Source organism: Hippocampus guttulatus, chromosome 8 (genome assembly GCF_054856545.1).
Source record: "Hippocampus guttulatus isolate MCC_2025c chromosome 8, RoL_Hgut_1.0, whole genome shotgun sequence".
Taxonomy (NCBI): Eukaryota; Metazoa; Chordata; class Actinopteri; order Syngnathiformes; family Syngnathidae; genus Hippocampus; species Hippocampus guttulatus.
The window spans coordinates 2,668,820-2,690,943 of NC_141268.1; the positions used below are offsets into that span (position 1 = coordinate 2,668,820).

Here is a 22,124-nt window from a genome sequence, read left to right on the forward strand (position 1 = left end):
TCTGTGCATTACCATGGAAACCAAGCACAATAGGAAAAGCCGACCTCATGCGGCCCCGTTGTTGGTCAGCTTTTCGTTGTAGTCTGCCGGATGTTGCTGCACCACGATATTCTTTTCCCCGGATGGATAGGCGGTGCCGTTTAATAAATCGAAAGTAGCACTATGGATTCATTGATCTTGAATTCTCTCGCAGCTGATTCCCATGTTCTTCCGCGTAACCGATAGTTTGCAGTTTAAACGGTGCTTCAGGTGCCCTTCGCCAAATTGATGTTGTTTTGCACATAACACACATAACGGCACCATTCCCTACTGGGAGCGTGCCTTTAGCGTCCTCTTTCATGCGCACTCTTCCCCCTTTCAGGTCCACGTGCTGTCCTCAGTCATGTCCGCCTTTCCTCTCTATAACCAGTGTGTCCGCACAACATCAGTCAATCAAGCAAAGCGCTCATCAAAGTCACATAACCTTCACAGATTTTGGAAGTCGGTGCACATATAAGGCGCCCTGTCCATTTTGGAGGAAGTTTAAGACTTTTAAGTGTGCCTTGTGATCATGAAAATACACAAGGGCACGGCTTTCTACAGATGTTTAACAGAGCACTGTCCCAGTGCGTTTGATCTTTGGCTATGAAAATCGGTAGGTACGTGGAGTAGCACCTCAAGATAGACAAAAAAAAAACTAAGGTTGCTAAACCCTAAAATGTACAGGAACTGAGCTATTTTTAATACAGATTTTGGCCCATTTTTGCATTTTAAATGTGGTCATACTTTTGCCCCCTTTTCCTAGACGATTAACCCAATTGACTTCAAACTTTGGCTCTACCATTTCAACAGCGGGTACAAGGGACAGTTTTTAATAAACTATTATGACAAGGACAGGGAATCACATTTTCCATTTCATAATTCCTTCTTAATGAAGCATCCTGGGTTTTACGTTTCACCACTAGTGGATCCACCAAAATTGGGATGCATATGTACCAGCCCACGTCTTTCAGAGCCATATGCTAAACCAATCAAGAAGTCCATCATTTTGATTTACTTTGGGATTTGTTGCCATTTTTTGGCCTTGTATAGAGGTCGTATTTTAACAAACCCTCCTAGAGAATTTTTCCGATGGTCTTCACACTCTGCCTGTTTCAATAGAGGTTTGAGATTTGAAGTTATTAAAGCCTTTGAATCCATTGCACACTGATGTGACGGCAATGCACCATTTACGGAGAAATATAATGTTCTTTTTGAAAGTTTAAACATGGATGACAACTCATTAGACTTTAGACACATATCAGATCTGGCATGAATTTAAACATTTTTCTTATTTCTTCTGTAATTTTCATTAAAAGCGCACCCTACAAAATGTATATAAAAGTATTCCTGGCTATATGTTTCACCTAGATTTGTGAAAATTCAGAGGCATATTTAAGAGTCCAACTCCGACTAAAAAGTTTTTTGGCGCCATCTGCTAAGCTAACAGGAAGTCCAGCATTTTGACTTTATTTTGAAATTGGGCATAATTCTTGACTTTTAAAAGGACATATTTTCACAAACTCCCCCAAGAGAATCCATCTGATCGTATTCAAACTTTGGGTGTTTCATCTAAACATGTTTAAGGTGAAAAGTTAATGAAAGCTTTTTATTTCATTGCAGTGGCGACGCGCCATTTGCAAAGAAATATCATGCTATTTTTGAGGGTCTAAAGCCGGGTGAAAACTCATGAATGTGTACACACATCAGGCCCAACACAACATTGATATTTTCAACGGTTATTGTGCAGTTTCTGAAAAATGTCTTTGTAGTGCCCCGTGGTTGAAAGTTTCAAAAAAAATAGGTAGCATATGTAACTGCGCAAGACATACAAAAACGTTTTTTTGAGTCATACCCTAAACCTAATCGGAACATTTTGATTTTACCACTAAAAGCTGGCAACAGTCAGCGCAATTAAGTCGATTTTTGTTGTTGGGTTATTGGGGGGGATTTTGGGCGACCTTAATTAGCGATTGAACATTATTTCATGACGACGTTCTGTTGTTGAAGTCAGGAGCAACATTTTATTAACTTTGACTTGAGGAAACCCCGCCTCACACAGGTAGCATGTCTGAAATAACAACAGTGCTATTGTGGCGATCTCAGAATATTCAGCCATAACTTTAATCCAGTTGGCTCGAACGTACTTTTAAGGTCGCCGTCATTTGCAATCTCCAGCAGTTTTTTTACTCATTGTGTTTTTAGCGTAATCGGTCACGTGACGCAGAAGCGTGGCTTGACGTGTGTCAAGCCTGACACAGACGGATGTAACGGAGAATCCGGTAATTTTTCAAAATAAAACATCTTTCGTAATCCGAAATAAATAAAACGGAATTAAGGTAAATTCTTTCTGTGCGGCCCGGTACCAAATGCCCTGCGGACCGGCGTTTGGGGAACCCTGCTCTAGGGCAGTCGTCCGCAGTCCATTCTTTTTTTTTCCACTACGTACCTGTTTCGGACATATTATGAAGTACTGTCAAAGCCGTGGCACAGTGACACTGAGCTATACATCTCACCGGAGACCCTCCTGCATGCATTGGGCCAATGTCTAACAGCAAATGAGTTTTAGCGGTGAGCCAGCCGCAAAAACCGTTGTTCGCACCACAAAGGTGAACCTCCACATGAAAGCAAAACAAGTAATACTGTACATCAGGGGGTGTCAAACTCATTTTTGTCACGGGCAACATCATCGTTATGGTTTCCTTCAGAGGGCCGTTATGACTATGAACCCAAAGTATTGTATATACTGTATGTCCTCAAGTTGTGTGGGAAATGGGAATGAGCTCTGGTGTTTCGTGGAGTAGTTTTCTGTCAATTTATGTGTTCCGCTGTTGGTTGGTTTTGCTTGCGAATTTCACATTTCAATCTTGCACCATGGTCACGGCTAATATGGCCTTGACAAAGGCAGCCCAAACATTCTCCCCTTTACTTCAATTCGAAACACTTAGTCCATGTGTTTCTTCTTTCGAAACTGCTTACAGTTTTCCAGCAATTGTTCAATTGAGCAGCAAATGCAGCGACCAGTTTCATTAACTTTGAATGAGCGTTGCTGCTTAACGCAGTCACAATGCTAGCCACTGCATTCTCCCTCAGTCTGTTGCCCGTCACTGACTTGCCTCGACTTAATGGTGTTGAGTTAGGGCTCGAGCAATGCAGATTGCCAAAGAATGGTTCTGGAAGAATTCTTACATGCCATTCATTCTATGAATTGTACCAACAAAACCAGCTCTGTATCGTGTGAACTCCATAATGTTGTGAGCCTTATCGGCATTCTCGAAGTTATAGCACAACATAGCCACGGTTGCCCTCACATTCACAGGCATATCCTGTTCCTGCACATACTCCAACTCTCCCATGATATGACAGAGAGGCCGAGCAGAAATAGGGCAAAGTTATGAAGTGCATCTGTGTCTTCTGCTCGTATTGTTTGCCATAACAGAGCCTTACTGATTTATGGAGCGGCAGTTTTGTCAGGATTTCCAAAATGATCCTGCAGCAAAACCTTTTGCAACAGCACAGCCACAATTTGAAGCCATGTGTTGACAACTCTGCACCATTCGTGAGGTTGGCCTCAGGTGAATTGCCCCAAATAATACAAACTGTCTGCAATTGGCTGGCAACCGGTTCAGGTTGTTCCCGCCTATTGCCCGAAGACAGCTGGGATAGGCTTCAGCACCCCCCGCGACCCTAGTGAGGACAAAGTGGTTCGGAAGATGAATGAATGAATGAACGACAGTCTTCATTCATTTACAATGCCCAATCTTGTTTCAAATGCTGGCAGTTGAGCCTCCAAATCAAGCATCTCACTTGTACTCCTTAGTTTTGCTTCTTTTTCTTCCACAGCGTGTCTGTCACTCTTTTAATACTTTCATACGAACCAGCACTGCAACTCTTTCTGCTGCTGCTTGTTTGTTTGTGTTGCACACGAATCAGCTCTGTTATCTTGATTGTCTCCCCGGGTCCCCGGGTTTCGTGACGTCTGGGCAGTCAGGTCGGGCTTTCCATCTTTCCCAGAGTTTGAGGGCCAGTCCCGGGTCGGAGGTCAGGATATCTGATGGCACTTTCTCGGTTGTCCTGTGAATGCTTGCGCAGCTCTGCATCACGTGTTCGGCTGTTTCGTCCCCAAATCCGCATTTTCTGCAGACAGTGTCCTCTGCTCGTACGATTTTGTGGAGCCAATATTTCAGCTCCGTGTGGTGTCCGCTGCGAAGTCGGCTTAAGGTCGTTTGCTCCGGTCTTGATAATACTGCTTCTCTATTGGTCGATACCTTCTCTCCTCTCTCCCCGTACACCTGCCTCAACCTAACGTGTTGGATGGGGGGGCCTTTGGTAGCTCGTCTGATGGCTGCCTTGGCAGTGTCATAGTGGATGTTGACTTCGGCCTGCTCAAGGGTCGTCATGCCTTCCTTGGCGGCTTGGTTGGCTAGTTCGTTCCCTGGGATACCACAGTGGCTGGGGCACCAAGTGAAAGTGATGCGGCAACCACGTTGGTGCAGTTTCGCCAGGGTTTGGAGGATTTCGGGTTCGTCCCTGTTGAGAGAGACGTTGGATGGATGGAGGTTTTGGGAGTTTCAGGATAAACGACTGGCTATCGGTCACTAGGCAAACTTCTTTCCAGTCCGGTCCTTTCTGCTGCTGCCTTGAGCTTAGGCAGATAAAGCAATGTTGCCTTTTTTGGCTGCTTTTGCTGGTTATGTTTAACATGCTTTCTTCAAGAGAGGGTTTCTCATTGTCATCGTTTTCATTTGCATTTTTTTTTGTGGGTATGTGTATTTGCATTCATGCTTTAATATATGTAGCTGGGTCTTTGGAAAGACTGGACTGGACACAAAATAATTTTTAGGTGGGCTTTATTCCCGACTGAACAATGAAAAATTGTTCAGCATTACGATGAAAGACTGAGATGTTAACTGAATTTTAAAAGAGTTGGAAAAGGGATCTAAGAGATCAAAGAAAATTATCTAACAGATTAAAGAAAATTTCACCATAATAAACAACAGCAGTGGCTTGCTTGATAAGGAAAGAGAAATAAAAATACATTATTTCCAAGCCCCAACAATCCATGAAACTTAAAAGTGCAGGCCGACTAATCATTCCAATCCAAAGTGATGAGGACACACTTACTCGACACTTTCCGGCATGTTGGGTGTATACAAAACACGTGGAAAAACACAAATGATCTCCCCTCTAAAGAACAGATACACAGTTCATATCATTTCACAGTCAAAAAAAACATATTTGTATCTTGTAACATTGCGAAAACACTTACGCTATACAGCTGTTCACACGACTCACTAGCGGCAGATTTCAAACTCCAAACCACGATATTTTGCTCTACAAATACCATTCAAATGATTAATCACCCGTCCAAATATAACACCTAGCAAGCTTCATTGTAAAATAGCTACCAATTACCTGAATATCGCCAGGGTTACAACGATGATCATGGGTGTATCAAGTTGGGACAAGCAGTAGGCACAGTTCAACGACTACCCTCCTTCACGTACATGTCACCCTTACTTCACTTCCTGGTCTGATTCCCACACGCTCTATATGTTCCCGCGTGTTTTCATCTAGCGTGGCTCTTAAAGTGTCAGTGCTACATTTGTTAAACAAGGCAGCCTTCACTACAAAAGTCTAAGTATGGTTCACCTGGTTACATATACAAGAGTGAGAAAGCCGTTAAGTGACATTTGAAAAGCTCGTCTTTTTTTTTGGCATCCTTGTGGTTTTAAACCATATTTTTTGCTTTTCACCCTCTTCAACAGACAACAAACCTTTCAATGAATCATGTCCATCTTTAGCATCGTTACACAACCTTTTCAATTCATCAAGAGCATTTACCACCTGTTTTTTCACCATCACTCATAAATTCATTCATTTCTCCCCTCATGTTATCTGCTTTATGAAGTGTATATTTTCTATTCGTTTGTAACTTTTTCTAACACTTGTATGTTCACAATATGTTTTTGAGTTCTTGCACCATTAATCACTTCATTTTTCAGTATTTGTGACCACGTGCAAAAGCGCACGCTTCAATTGTATGTACCGACATTAAACGCGACGCAGAGTTCACTTTAGGTGAGAAAACTAAATTAGGTCAACGAGTCACGTGATCCAGCGCAATCTGCGGAAACACAAACGCCCGAAACAATCACGTGCACGGGGTGATCAGTCACCAAAGCATTGCATTTTTTAAATCTGTGCACGCAATAGGTCACTGATAATGTGCGCTACACATACCTCATATTGGGCACCTAAACTTTAAATCCTAACAATGGTCTGCGGTGCGCCAGTCCAGCTCTGTGGTCAGTAGTGCTCCTCTGGATTAGCCATGCTCGCAGCCACTACAGCTGCCTGCTGTAGTCTATCATCATGGACTGCCCCTCCACACAGTGGCTCCCCCCATTGTAACACCCAGTCTTCACCCGCTGCTGCCTCTAAACTCAGTCTGATCGAGCAGGTTTTTGACAATATAATAGCCAGTCTAATGCTTAGCTCGTGAAGTGTTGCTCGATGTAGCTCGGTCTGATGTGCTGGCTGCTTTGTTTACTTGTTGCTTTGTTGTGTCCAACGACGGAGAGTCCATTGGCCGTTTTCAAAAATATGTAGTGTATGTCATCACTTTCCGAGACGTAAAAATTCCATGAAATATAAAGCGTCTGGTCACTACAAAACTCCGCCAAAGTTTTCAAAACCTTGTGTGTGTGTTTTTCCCCTACAACTTTAGGTACACCTTAACTTTACTGAACAGTACTATACTCTTACAACAGTGCTCAATGACATCAGTTGGGATATTTACAAGGAATTCAAAGGCTTTCTCAAAGTTTCTCATCCCTGCCGGAGGTGGGACTGTTCTTTAATGGCTGTGTTGTTGTTGTGTATGTCTCCTTGGCTTACTTACAGTCAGCCGCCCGCATCTCCGAGCACACAAGAGGCCATTCAGGGCATGCTGTCTATGGCCAACTTGTCGTCGTCAGACAACTTGCAGCAACAGTGGAGCAGCAATCAGTCGAGAAACAACAGTCAGTCAAAGAACATCTGGAAAACGCACAGCTCACTGACTAAGAAGACCAGTAAAGGAGTCGGCATTGGTCGCAACAGCAACAGCAAGCAGTCCACTAAACACTTGAAAAAACCCCAGAAGAGTTGCTCCATTGAGAGTCTTGATTATGATGACCAGGATCACATGGATGCATGCTTTAAAGACTCTGATTATGGTAAGGATCAAAATCAACACATATTCCTCCTTGTGTTTTAATTTCACCATGTGCCAAAGAAAACGGACAGCTGCGGCCAAAGGTTTTGGCTGTAACTTCTCACTGTTCACTTATCAAAATTAGCGAGTCCCAGGGACTCGCTAATCAGAAAAGTATGAGTCCCATTATGCATTTAGAGAGTCCCAAATTTCGAATTCTGAAATGATCTACTTAGTCAATTGCATATGATAATAACACAAATAACAACAACAATACACTGTACATTGGTAATAGGTTTATTTCTTAGAAACAAATGCTGCAAAAATGTAAATAACTCAGGCATACAAGATTAGCTGAGAAATAGGTTCTAATTTCATCCCACAGTTCAGTCTTTGAGTTCATATCCCCGGAATAAACTTTTGCAACGCTTGTTTTAACATAACACACCTTTGCAATCGTCTGCTTTCCACGAGGTGAAGGCCAATCTCGCCAATCTCGCCAATCTCGTCTCGCGAGAGCGGAAATCTCGTCATACGAGATTACTTAACGTGAGATCAAAACAACAATGGCGGCGATTGTCAAACTGGGATCGTTGCTGGAAAAAAGATTTACCATAGGGTTTTTTTTGGACTAAGAAATTTCCTTGCGTCCCAAAAACGCACATTATTTGGAACTGTGCGTCTGGTGGGAAAATTATGTGTCTAGGATGCGGGATGCAGAGGTAATGAGATGGCTGAGAAATGCTTTAATATACAAGAGTAAAAACGATTGTATTGCTTGAATGTCGTGTCTCATGATTTAACGTCCAATGTTGCATCTTTCATCAGTTTATCCGTCATTGGAGTCTGAGGAGGATAATCCTGTTTTCAAATCCAGATCCAAAAAAAGGAAAAACAGTGATGACATTCCATACAGCCCAACAGGTCTTGATTACTGTTGGTCCGTAACATTTGACTTGCATGATATTTCTTTTGTAGTTGAAGTCTTTATTTCAATCTCCTCGCAGCTCGTGTGGGACCTTCAGTTCCTCGACAGGAAAGGCCTGCGAGAGAAGGAGCTCGCGTAGCCTCCATAGAAACAGGCTTGGCTGCTGCTGCAGCAAAGCTTTCTCATCAGGTGTGTAAACTCAAGGGTCATGAATGTCGTTTCAAATTCTGCTCAGCAAATCGAGTAATGTTAACCGCATTGTCAAACCACGTCAACAGGAAGAACAGCAAAAAACAAAGAAGAAGAAAGTCAAAAAGAAGACACTGATAGAAGAGCCACTAAAAATCTCTCAAGATAGTAGCTCGACAGATCACAATCTGGACTCCCAAGACGGCAGCCTTACAGATAATGAATTGAACAGCGAAACAGTGAAGTCGCCACGAGTGCCGCAGCCCATGAAGCCGGGGGGGTTTCTCAGCCAAAGGCGACCGTCGATGTCTTCTAACATCAACTCTATGACAAAAGGGGATCGTGGAGTTTCCGCAGAAGCTAAAGGTGAGTGACTGTGACAGAATGAACCTTCTTACCAAGATGATGGTGCAAAATTCTGTTGCCAGGTTTATTTCCAGGTCCAAAAAGCAGTAGCGGCTGGTGGCGTTTTCTCCATGGCTGTGCTATGTACAGTAGGAGGAAAAAGAACGTGAACCCTTTGGAATTTCTTACATTTCTACATTAATTTGTCACAAAACATAGTTTTTATCTAAATCACAAGAGTGATAAACAAATAATTTGCTTAATAGTAACACCACACAATTAACATATTTTCCGCACCATAAATGGCTACTTTTTTTGTTCGACACTTTGAACCCTGTGGCTTAAACAGTGATGTAAACAGTAATTTCTGAGATTTTACAGGCGAATTAGTTTCATGCCGCCCATATTTTTTACCTGCTCTCGTTTGTGGGCATTCACGAAAATGGAGGGGTCTCCCTGCAGATAGGAAGACTCGATGATGCAGCCGACATGCTTATGACGCTGCCACGTTGGGAGTGACAATGGGCCATTCATTACGACAGTGTTTTTCAAATCCTGTGCCGCGGCACAGCTGTCAGGTGTGCCATGGGAAATTATACAATATGTATGCCTGTCGATCGCCTGGAAGAGTAATCATATAGTACTCTTCCATACCGGAAGGGAGCAGCAGCAGCTAGGAAATTGCCTTATGCTTCGAGACAAGCAAAGTTTCTGAATTCATTTAGATTTACGTTTACTGGAGATGCAACGGCACCAATGTTCCCTCTCAGCTGCGCAACTGCGCACTGGTCGCACACTCTCAGCGCACAAGAAAACCTATCCACCGCAGTAAACGAACTGCATATGAATTAGATATGTAACTTTTTTTTCTGTATCAATTTGCTGTGGAATTCAGTGAGTGACAGGTGTCCAGCCAATCACACGATACGATGCAATGACGCTGTGCAGCCAATCACGGCATTGACAGTACTTGCGCATGTTCTCTGCTCCATAACAATAACAGTGCGGCGGCGATAAATGACGCTCATGCTAATCCTTTTTCATGACGAAACGACCGGGCAGTGAATGTGATACGTCGACTCCGCAAACCAAAATAAGAATGAACTGCGGTTCTTTTAAGTTTGAATGGCTGTCGGAGTATGTGCAAATAGAAGAACAAGCAGTGAAACCGGGTGAGATATTTTCTTTTTAGAGTGAGAAAGGTCTGCTCTGCAAAACATGCAGCAAAGCTTAAGCTGTAAGCAAATTTTCCGATGGAAAAATACGGACTGAATGGAAGCTGGACAACCTCAACCGACACATTCAGCAGAAAAGTCATTTGAATGATGTTGGAATTATACAAAGACTCAAGATGGGAAAAGGGATTGGTACAATATTGCGGGAGAGTGCAAACGACCGGGAGAAAAAGAACCGCTGTCCCACAGAAAAAAATCCGACCCTGAGCAAGTTAAAGTTCTAATTGACTATATTTTATTGCCATTAAAACGAATGCACCAAATATTGGATTGATGTTGTTTTCATTCCTATTCAATGTGTTATAATATTGCGTTAATTTTCAATGTTAAAAAAACAGTTGTAGTAACAATATAAGACAAATGCTTCGAGACAAGTTAAAATAAGCTTTTTTCCCCATGTTCAGGTAGTGGTGTGCCGTGGGATTTTTTTCAATGAAAGAAATGTGCCTTGTGCTCGAAAAAGATTGAAAAACACTGCATTACTAAATGCACAGTAATGTTTTTACTCTGTGCACGAGCTGAGCGTATATGCAAAATCTCTTGTCAGCTTCATAACGAGCATACGGGCCCATTTTCTGTGCATATGTGAGCCATCCCCAATTAACAACCTGCTGGCCATATTCGGCCAGTGAGAGCAAAGCCTGCAAGACAAACCCCTGTGTCGACTCAGTTCGACTTTTGTCACAGAAGTCCAACAAGTTGGATAAAATGTCACTAATAGCTCAAAGGGCCACAATGCCTCCACGCCCATGGTCATAGCCATTATATTATGAGCTATCCATCTTTAAGTCATGAAGGATATACACCTCTAGATTAGTCACAGTTGGTGTGAAGGAATGTTCCGGGGGGCCCAGATCATCAGGGAAAACCTTTTTTTTCAACCTCAGTGAGCATTTTGAGCTGTGTTCTTGAAGTCAACTTTAAAGTACAATCACTCCTTGGATGAAAAGCAACAATGTTGGACTTTCTCGATTTATAGACAAATAACTTTGGGAATCTTTTCCAAATGTATGTATGTAAGTAGAGCGGTTGGTCGGGTGTCGACGTGTCGACGTCACAGTGCGTGGGCTTTCTCCGGGTGCTCCGGTTTCCACCCACATTCCAAAAACATGCCTGGCAGGCTGATTGAACACTCTAAATTGTCCTTAGGTGTGAGTGAGAGCGTGGATGGTTGTTTTTCTCTGTGTGCCCTGAGATTGGGTGGCAACCGGTTCAAGGTGTCCCTGCCTACAGCCCGAAGACAGCTGGGATAGGCTCTAGCATGCCCCTGACCCTTGTGAGGATAAAGCGGATCAGAAAATGGACGGATGGATGGATGTATCAAATACTGACCTCAACCCGATTTAGAAGCTGTGGCCTCAAGACTGCTATTCAAACCAGATATCGTAAAAATCTTGCTAAACTGCAACAGTTTTGTCAAGAGAAATGGTCCAAACATCATCCTGATCATTGTGCACATCTGATGTGCAACTACGGGTCATGTTTGGTTGCGCTTATTGCTGCCAATGCAGTGACAATCCATTTTTAAATCCAAGGGTTCACTTACTTTTCCCTCACTTCCATTCCCTGAATGTTTCTGTTATTTTCAATTAAAATATGAAAACAATTGTTTGTGTGGGATTATTTTCACAGACTGTTCGGGCTACATAAAAATCTGTAGGCCGCAAGTATATTTTATCAATTAAATAAAAACGAGACGTTGACAAGGAGATGCTCAGGTACAATTCAGTTTACTGTCACTGACGCTAAAATGTCAGATTGTTATTTATCTGTACATAGAAGTAGTAGAAGAAGCCTAACAGTGAAAAAAACCCCTAGAAATCGAGGTTGATGACAAACCACACCAAAAGGCAAAATATTTGCGTAAACGCAATCCTGACTTCATTTGTAAACGGTAATGAGGTAACGAGGCAGAGCCAACCGACAGCGCAGTGTGGAGTGTGGATTAATGTTATCCAAAGAAACATTAAAGCCTTCAAAACTTGGTGCCACACTGAAACCAAACATCCAACACTGATAGAAAGTCTGTTGAATTTTTTCCAAGTGAAATGAAAATGGGCTTCAGCTCCAGAAAACAAGTCCATTGTGACAATAACCCAAGCAGCTTTGAAAAACAGCTCCTTCGTAGCAGTCGTTAGAGAGGAGGAGCAAGATCGCTACAAAAAAAGCTGCTGACTGACCATGCCACTGTCAAACGACACTTTGAGTCACTGCCAGAAGCTAAATGGACCCACTGTTGTTTCTCTGATGACCTTGTCACGAAAAAGATGTCACCACATCTTCATGAAGTCAAATAATTTGGAAAACCATCAACTTGATTGAAAATAATGCTGGAAACTCCAGATATTTTGCCCAGCCATGTAAAAAAAATGCAATCAGATCATGTCCAGATACTCGATCACAGTCAGGTGAAATGGCTCGCAAGAGAACTGGTCCTTCATTGTTTGTTTTACCTGAATGTGCCTCGGGTTATTTTGTACAGGAAAAGTTTGGCCACAAGGTCAAAAAGGTCAAGAACTCCTGATTTAGATGACCATGAGACAAATCCATGCACGAATTAAGAACATCCAAAGGGTTCACATTTTTTCCATCAACTTTATATACAGTGTGGGTAATTTTATAGAATTTGATCTGCAATGGAAAAGACACCTGGAAAACCTTTTGATTTTTTTAATGCAAACGAAGTTTTTTGTGTGTATGCCTCATACACTGAAAGAACCATGCTTCAAGTCCTATTCTCCAAAAGCGATTGAAAATTTTTGGCATCCATTGTAAAAGTAAAGACAAAAGTGCCGAATGGTAACAACAAAATTCATAAAAATTCTGTGAGTTGCACAATTTAAATATTTTGGCCTGAAAATTTGGCCAATACAAATGCATAAATGATCCTAATTACTCATTAATCCCTGAACATCTTTATACACTTATAATAATGTTAAGGGCTTGCAATCATTCCATGATATTCACCAATTCATATATATCTCAGAAATAGCACCGTTGTATTTGCTTTCTGCTATTGTGTGAATACAAAATTCGCTTCTCATCCTGTCACTTAACCTTACAGGCCTATCTGTTCTATAGCAACAACATAACGGAATAAACGGTAAAGACAGCTTGAGTGACAGACAGCCCATTTGTAAAAGAACCCCAAAAAAGGAACTCTTAAGATGGTAAGATGGATTTGCATTAGTTTTCATAGAAAATGGCATATTAAGCAATTGGATAAAAATCCTACACGTCCAAAAACTGAAATTAGCATCTTCAGGAAACAAGTTGCAAATTATGAAACTCTGACCTGTAATTATGACCTGTGCAACGCGCTTGTTGTTTTGTTTCCGGTTTATTTATAGAGCAACGTCACATCCGCTGTGACGTGTTCCCACATTAATCTCGTGATAAAAAATTTAATCACGTTAAAATTGATTTAAATTAATGCCGATAATAACGCGCTAAATTGACAGCTCTAATACATATATATATATATATATATATATATATATATATAAATCAATCATATACCTAAATATATATCTAGAGCTGGAGGTGACAGTCGTGCCTGTGGTGGTCGGAGCACTCGGGGCAGTCACCCCCAAACTAGATGAGTCGTTGCAACGGATGCCGGGAACAACATCGGACATCTCAGTCCAGAAATGTGCAGTGCTGGGAACAGCAAGGATACTGCGCAGAACCCTCAAGCTTCCTGGCCTCTGGTAGAGGACCCGAGCTGAATGAGGGACGGACACCACCCGCGGGGGTGGTGAGACAAGGAATTTTTTAATATATATATGTGTGTGTGTACTTAAAGCGGCTGGGTAGCTCAGTTGGTAAGGCATCGGTTTGTCGTACGGGAGACGGTGGTTCGAATCCCGCTTGCGGCAAAAAATGAGCACATAACACCATCCAGTGTGGGTCCTTGGGCGAGATCCTTCACGCTAATGCCTACCTCATACAATGATGAGAGACAGTAAAATGGTCAAGTGGTTAGCGCGTCGACCTCACAGTGTGCAGGGTTCTATTCCGGCTCCAACTTCCCTGTGTGGAGTTTGCATGTTCTCCCCGTGCCTGTGTGGGTTTTCTCCGGGTACTCCGGTTTCCTCCAACATTCCAAAAACATCCATGGCAGGTTAATGGAACACTCTAAATCAGGGGTGTCAAACTCAGGTCCTGGAGGGCCGCTGTCCTGCATGTTTTCCAAGTCTCCCTGTTGCAACACACCTGATTCAAATGATCAGATCATCAGCAAGCTCTGTGGAAGCCTGACATTGAACCTGTTCATTTGAATCAGGTGTGTTGCAACAGGGAGACTTGGAAAACTTGCAGGACAGCGGCCCTCCAGGACCTGAGTTTGACACAGATTCTCTAAATTGTCCCTTGGTGTGAGTGTGAGCGTGGATGGTTGTTCGTCTCTGTGTGCCCTGCGATTGGCTGGCAACCGGTTCAGGGTGTCCCCCACCTACTGCCCGAAGACAGCTTGGATAGGCTCTAGCACCCCCGCGACCCTCGTGAGGATAAAGCGGATCGGAAAATGGATGGATGCATAGACACGCACACACACACACACACACACACACACACACAGGTCTTGTTACAATTTCTGCACTTATTTTGATTTATCTGATGTTCAGCGAGGTAAGGTGTCGCGCCACCTTACCTCTCTGAGCTCATCCGCCCCTACACACCTGCCTGGCGCCTCAGGTCCGCGGACCAGACATTATTAGAAGTACGAAGAACTAAGCGGAATCTCAGAGGCGTCAAGCCTTTTCCATTGTTGGTCCCTCTCTCTGGTATGACCTCCCACTGAACATTCGGCAAGCCCCCTCGCTGCCCACCTTTAAAACCCGCCTCAAAACTCACTTGTATTCTTTGGCATTTGACTCAGCATGACTCAGATCTGATCTTAGTTTTACTGTTTGGTGCCTTCTACCATTTTTGTTAGTGATTTGTGGCTTGATTGTTGCGTGTATGTTAATTGCTCCATGTACAGCACTTTGTATGCAGCGATGGCTGTTTGAAAGTGCTCTATAAATACAGTTGAGTTGAGTTTCAATACATTTCAAAGAAGTCATAAGATAGGATAAGATAACCTTTATTTGTCCCACACTGGTGGAGGGTAGAAAAGAAAAATCAAAGTGTTGCATGCACAAAAATAAATATTTCAGAAAAAGAACTCTACGCAGTATAGAATGCAGTGTAAATATACAGTAAGATATAGATATAAGCATAAGCAGACAGGTTTTCACGTATGTTTATTCAGCAACCTCATGCCATGTCAAGTCATGCACCTGCTTATGGATCATTTTGTCTAACTGATTGTCTCATTTGCTCTCTTCCAGCTAAGCGGCTAAAGAAAGGCATGGCAACAGCAAAACAGAGACTTGGGAAGATTTTAAAGATCCATCGAAATGGAAAACTCCTCCTGTAGCATGCAGCAAACTCTCAGACTGGAAAGTCATGAACTGGGTCCCACTTTCTTTTTTTTCCTGATTCACTTTAACAGTGAGAAAAAAGCTGAGATGGGGGGAAAAAATCATCGATTTTTCACTTTCCAAGACCAACATCACACAAATACATTTCTGCCTCTCCTTACACTTTCTAACTTTGAGATATTAAAGTGTACATAATCAGCTATAAATATTTTTAATAAAACACGTATGCTTCACTTTACTATATCAGTTATCAGGATACTAAAACATGAACTACATTGCAAGCATTCCATTTTAGAAATTATCCTTTGCATGTAATTCAACGATATGTGTCCTTGGGTTTGGGGAGTTTAACAAATATTTCCACTCGATAAAACTTATTATTGCCACACTCATGTTCAAGTTGAGAGCAAAATGACCTCATTTGTTACCATCCAGCAAGGGCTCTTAGCTTATCACAGAATGGTTTAAGTCATCATGAGCAATTATAGCTTTTTTAAAATAAGTTTGGAAAGCATTCCCAGAGTCAATATTATATAGTATTGACTCGATAGAATTTTTAACAGGTTAAGATAGTGAAAAGCACAAAGTGATCATTATCTATTGGGTAATATACTGTACACACCTTGACAAATTTGATGGTGTGGCTCTGTCAATGAAATTAAAAGGAAAAAAAAACAAGAATCACTAAAATAACAAAAAAACTGTCCAAAGTAATAATAGATTGACAAAAAGTGAACATTAACCAATGAAAAACAGACATTGTTTTATTTTTGTGGGCCAACAAAGGTGTTTTAAAAACAAAATGATGCACATGACCTGGACCCAAAAATTAATTCCATGAACTTAATTTTTGTTGGCACAATCTGCTACCTATCATGTCCTTTGTTCAAAAAGGTAAGGCACTGATTTACAATGACAACCTGGAGGCAATTTAGGGTTCGGTGCCTTGCCCAAGTACACTTTGACAGGAGACACTCAGAGCCGGAAATAAAAACGCTGACCCTTCAGTCATTGGAAGACCCGATCTGCCAAGAGAGCCACAGACACCCCGATGGAGTCTATGCAATCAAATGATTTCTGGAGCCGTCAATAAAAATGAAAGCATCACAGATATTTTTACCCACCATTCAGGAACAAAGTTCTGTAACATTCTCTGGTCTGAATGGTGCCCTCTCCAGGCTGTTTGTGTAAGCCTCTTTAGCAGATGTTCAGTGATATTCCTTGAAATGACCCATGACGTGCGACCCAGCTTTCTATCAATGGGCAGCCATTTTTTGTTCCAGAATGTCTTCATAGTCTTGAGATTTCTCTGCAACCGGGATGGGTTCAAAACACGCTGTCTTTGGCAAAGCAGCCATGACCATAAATTGAGACTGCTCTGCCTTTCTCAGTGGGTACAGTGTTCTTACCTTTGTACACAGGCCAAGAATGAAAAATCCACAGTCACGATTGACGGACTGTCACTTGAAAATGATGAGACCAGATTTGGCTGAAATACTGTCGCGATCGACAAGCTAGTGCTTCTGAAAAAATGTGATGACTGGGGTTTTCTTTCTTGAAATTTGCCTGTCATGTGTAAAAAGAAAAGAAGGCTGTACGGTGCCGACCATATACTACCGAACCATAAAACTGCCTGATTTTCATTGGTTAATTAAAGCTTATGTTATTTTTTATTATTACGTTGGTTTCAAAGGATTTTAGTGATCAACTTGGGTTTTTCTTTCACTAACACAGAATACCACAAAAGTATTCGAAGATGCCTTCTCAGTTGAGTTCAGTAAGTTCAACATTGTTGAAAGGCCATCGGATCAGATGATACTTGCTGATAAGCTTGGTCCACTTCAGTTCTGCATTGGGAGACTTCATCTTTTGCTTTCACAGGCAGCACCAACATTGTCAAGTCATCTGCAATTTTATAGCTTCTCACAGTATATAGAATGTAGCTTTGTAAATAACCTTTCAAATGTTTACCTTTTGTATTTTTCCTCTTTTTTTTTTACATTTTTTAATAAATGCAAATATTTATATGTATAGTACATATACGTATATAGTACATACATATTCAAAGATGCGCACGCACGCGCACACGTAAAATATATAGTAGAGTACTATAATTTTACATTACAGTATACATTTTTTAAGACTGTGTGCGTGTGTGCGCGCGCGCGCGCCCGGGTGGATGCAAATTAATGGTGTTGCCTGGGAAACAGTTGAATACATTTTTGTTTTTTTAAGACCTTACATGCACAAAGGTAAATTGTATTGCGGTTCTCTTTGGGAGAAAAAGATGGCGTCGTTGAGATCAAATTATACAAAGGAATAACCTTTCATTTCTACCATCAGCCACTCGTTTTAGTTCTAGTATCCGAAAAGTTTCAGAACTATTTTACTCGCACTTTGTGAAGTGTTTATGTGTCAGTGATGTAATTTATTAATGTTTGTAGCTTTTTATACAATTGAAGAGGGTATACTGTGTGTGTATATATATATATATATATATATACAGTATATATATATACTGTATATATATAAAATGTCAATTTGTGAAATTGTTTTTGGGTGGGCTGCAAGTGGAATCATTTGAACACACACCAGAATCAAAAACCAAATGTGTTTACCCTCCATCCTGTTTTGCTACATAATTATTTTGCAATAATACACTGTACTGTAGTTTATATAAACGTAAATGCCTTCATTGTCATTTTGTTATGGTCAACATATTCATTTTTGTGCTATATGGTATAGCAGCAATGTTTTTGTCATGAATGCTATTCGCATGATGCGGCCTGACGAATCTCCATCAGTGAGTGAGCGCATCAAGTTTAAAATTTGTACAATAGTCAATATGTGTTGCTTTGTCGTTGTCTATTTATATCTGCTCTATTAAATGCACCCACGGTCCCTTGTTCTTTGTTTGTTGTTGTGGTCTTCCCTTTCTGTTATTTATTTACATGGAGCAATTTACAGCCATGTCGCTGTCGCTTCAATTCATCATTGACACTCAGGTTTCTATTGCAGGACACCTTTGCGGGAGCAAAAGTAAAGGTGAATTTTTTCTCGGAATATTATCACTGTGCATTCCTAGTAGCTCTGCCTGACCAACAAAATCCACCCATCCATTTTCAGATCCGCTTTTTCCTCACAAGAGTCGTAGGGCGTGCCGGAGCCTATCCCAGCTGCCTTCGGGCAGTTGGCAGGGGGACACCTTGAACCGGTTGCCAGCCAATCGCAGGACATACATAAACAAACTATTCACACTCACACTTACACCTAGTGACAATTCAGAGTGTTCAACCAGCCTGTAATGCATGTTTTGGGAATGCGGGAGGAAATCGGAGGACCCAGAGAAAACCCACGCAGGCACGGGGAGAACAGTCAAACTCCACGCAGGACAGCCGGAGCCGGACTCGAACCCTGTAGCTCTGAGGCTGACGCACTAACCAGTCAACGACCAGGCTGCCGACTAACAAAATATCGTCCCTAATCTTCTAAGAAAACAAGAAATACAGTGTTTGATCGTATTGTGTTTTCAACTAAAGTAGCCTGGTAGAAATGATAATAATCCTCGAAATCCTTTATTTATTTATTAATTTTGCAACTATTCACAGTAAATGAAAAAAAGAAAATGTTTTCTCTCGTTTATGAAGTGTCATGGAACATATCACACGCAGTAGAGACGTAACTTCGTAAAACAAACACGAATGGCGGCCGCGATGGCTCGTGCCACTAATCCAGTTGAACAAATGAAAAATAATGTGAACAACAAGATAGAGCAAAATTGACAAGAGATTAACATTACCTTCAACACAGTTTGGGCAGGAGCAATGGTGAAGCCTCATTCAGTCTTAGACAATTATCTGCACAACAAATGAGCATTTGCTAATCAACTCAACCCGTGAAATGTTTCGGTCAACAAAATGTCACTTGAACGACGCAGAAAGCAAAGTGGGCTCAGAACAATTAAGGGGAACTACTTGAGCACACCACACAGCAGTATAAGAAAAAAAAATTGAAATATTAAAACATAATTTTTAATTAATCCGGACGAGCAACTCACCACTGTGCATTCCTAGGAGCTGTAACTGACACTACAGCGGGAAGCAGGTGCCATACTGTGTGCTGTTACGTCACTTCTGCCATAATTTAATAAAGTTTATGTATCACTCCCTTACACACACACACACATATACATCTATATCGATATAGATATACATATAGAGGGCAGCGCGGTGGTCGACTGGTTAGCATGTCAGTGCAGAGGTGCAGGGTTCGATTCCGGCTCCGGCCTTCCTGTGTGGAGTTTGCATGTTCGTGCCTGCGTGGGTTTTCTCCGGGTTCTGAGGTTTCCCCCCACATTCCAAAAACTTGCATGGCAGATTAATGGAACACTGTAAATTGTCCCGAGGTGTGAGTGTGAGCGCAGACGGTTGTTCGTCTATGCCCCGTGATTGGCTGACAACCAGTTCAGGGTGTACCCCGCCTACTGCCCAAAGAGATCTGGGAAAGGCTGCAGCATGCCCGCGACCCTTGTGAGGATAAGCGGATTAGAAAATGGATACCCATACTCAGAAAAACAATCTGGTGTATGCAGCAAGTGCAATGAGAAATGCACAGATACTCTCTAGATTTTGGGGAAACCAAACATCCACAGAACAGGCGCATGGCACAACACAGAAGGGCTAACTCTTCAGGTCAACACTCAGCCGTCTGCCTGCACCTCAAAGAGAAAGTTCACTGTTATCCTCCTGACTACCAGGAAGAAAAAATGTTGTCCAATCACATTTATTTTGAAATCCCCCAATCTATGTGAAGTAATTGGACTACTCCAAAAGAAATTTTTGAAATTCCACTACATTTTTTAAACACTTGAATACTAGGCCCAAATACACTTAAAACAACTCAACGTGTTCATAAGAGTCTTATAAATAAAATGCCAACAGCATTTCAAGACAAAATGTGTTTGATAAAAAGTATTACTTTTCCTCTTCCCATAAAAAGTGCTTGCACTGAGGGAAGCCATTTTCTTACTTTTTCTAACCCCTACAAATTTGGTATCATTGGAAAGCACTGAATGTCCTCTTTCGAGTAACAAAATGAGTTAATGCGATTGGATGCACTGGGTGGGAGATATTTAGGTTCACAAATGTCCTCTACACAGGACAAATTTGAACTCCTGGTAGTCAGGAGGATATGAGACAAAAATGTGTAGATATTATTCACAGAAAAGACAAAGGGTTTGAAAGTAGAGGGAGAGAGCCTGTTGCTCACCCATCGAGAGGAAGGTGCATAACAAAGAAGTCAGACCTTTACATCCATCCATTTCGTATCCGTTTTATCCTCACAAGGGTTGCGGGGGGGCGGCCCGGTAGTCCAGTGGTTAGCACGTCGGCTTCACAGTGCAGAGGTACCGGGTTCGATTCCAGCTCCGGCCTCCCTGTGTGGAGTTTGCATGTTCTCCCCGGGCCTGCGTGGGTTTTCTCCGGGTGCTCCGGTTTCCTCCCACATTCCAAAAACATGCATGTCAGGCTGATTGGACACTCTAAATTGTCCCTAGGTGTGAGTGTGGGCGTGGATGGTTGTTCGTCTCTGTGTGCCCTGCGATTGGCTGGCAACTGATTCAGGGTGTCCCCCGCCTACTGCCCGAAGACGGCTGGGATAGGCTCCAGCACCCCCCGCGACCCTAGTGAGGATCAAGCGGTTCGGAAAATGGATGGATGGATGGATGGAGGGTTGCGGGGTGTACTGGAGCCTATCCTGCCTTCGGACACTGACAGGCAAACAACCATCCACGCTCTCACTCACAGCTCGGGACAATTTAGATTGTTCCATTAACCTGCCATGCATGTCTTTTTTTTTAAATTTGGGAGGAAACTGGAGTATCCAGAGAAAACCCACGCAGGCACAGGCAGAACATGCAAACTCCACACAGGGTGGCTGGAGCCGCGATCGCTCCCGCTACCTCTGCTGGAACTTTACAGTTGATTTAAAATAAATAAATACATTTTAAAAAATATCCAAAGGCAAAACAGTATTCACAATAAAGATATTTACAATGAACTAAAACAAGACTTTACAAATTGGGTCAAAAACAAAAAGGTCGCAACAGCTGACATGCAAAATAATGAACTACCTGAAAACGAACTACTTCAGAAAACAACTACAGGTATGAACTAAGGTTCTACAACAAATTAAGGTGAGACAAGTACCATAATTCACCAGTTTGGAGGCCAAGAGCAAATGCGTTCTTTATTGTCAAAGGCACACTGACTCTTGTCACCCCACAGAGGCTCTTGGAATACACAGCAGTTGGGTCTTGGCCAATCAGAGGCTTCTCCTTTCACTGCTTCTACTCACACACAACACTAGAAGAGACAGCTTCCGCCACACACACACTCACAAAACATAACCAATCACATCAACATCGTACACATTGGAAAATTCGGCCTCGGGCCATGACATCCCCTTCCTAACGAAAAAATGTTTACAATTGTTTGTTGTAACTAACTTGCTTTCCGGTGAATGTCATGCGCAAGGCTGAGGGCTTGTGGGCTAAATTTCTGGGGCCCACCAAATTGTTGAAACGAGTTCCAGGCAAAATCACCAGATGAAAGGGTGTATGTGTGGCATTAATACACCATTTTCAATGCGGTACACAGAAGGGAAGTTAGCACTTGTGCAGCAAGCCGATGAAGGACAGTGTGTCAGAGACGAGTATTCAGTCATAATCATTTGCAAGAGAATGGTCACTTTTGACATGAGTTTCGATTTTTACATGACGTTAATTT

General features: G+C 42.1%; 1 protein-coding gene across 3 annotated transcripts in view; it reads left to right on the forward strand.

The window, feature by feature from the left end:
* The window catches only part of phf2 (PHD finger protein 2), a 76,601-nt gene extending 58,354 nt beyond the window's left edge, over window positions 1–18,247 (forward strand). For 2 of the 3 annotated variants that reach the window (XM_086116950.1, XM_086116952.1), the window contains 5 exons: window positions 6,925–7,238; window positions 8,045–8,140; window positions 8,224–8,333; window positions 8,423–8,699; window positions 15,247–18,247. In XM_086116950.1, coding sequence (XP_085973076.1) covers window positions 6,925–7,238; window positions 8,045–8,140; window positions 8,224–8,333; window positions 8,423–8,699; window positions 15,247–15,335 — 886 coding nt within the window. In that variant the 3' untranslated portion in view covers window positions 15,336–18,247. Of the gene's footprint in view, window positions 1–6,924; window positions 7,239–8,044; window positions 8,141–8,223; window positions 8,334–8,422; window positions 8,700–12,977; window positions 13,001–15,246 lie in introns of those variants that run through there. The other variant, XM_086116951.1, reaches the window with a different exon arrangement.
* The last annotated feature ends 3,877 nt before the right edge of the window (window positions 18,248–22,124 follow it).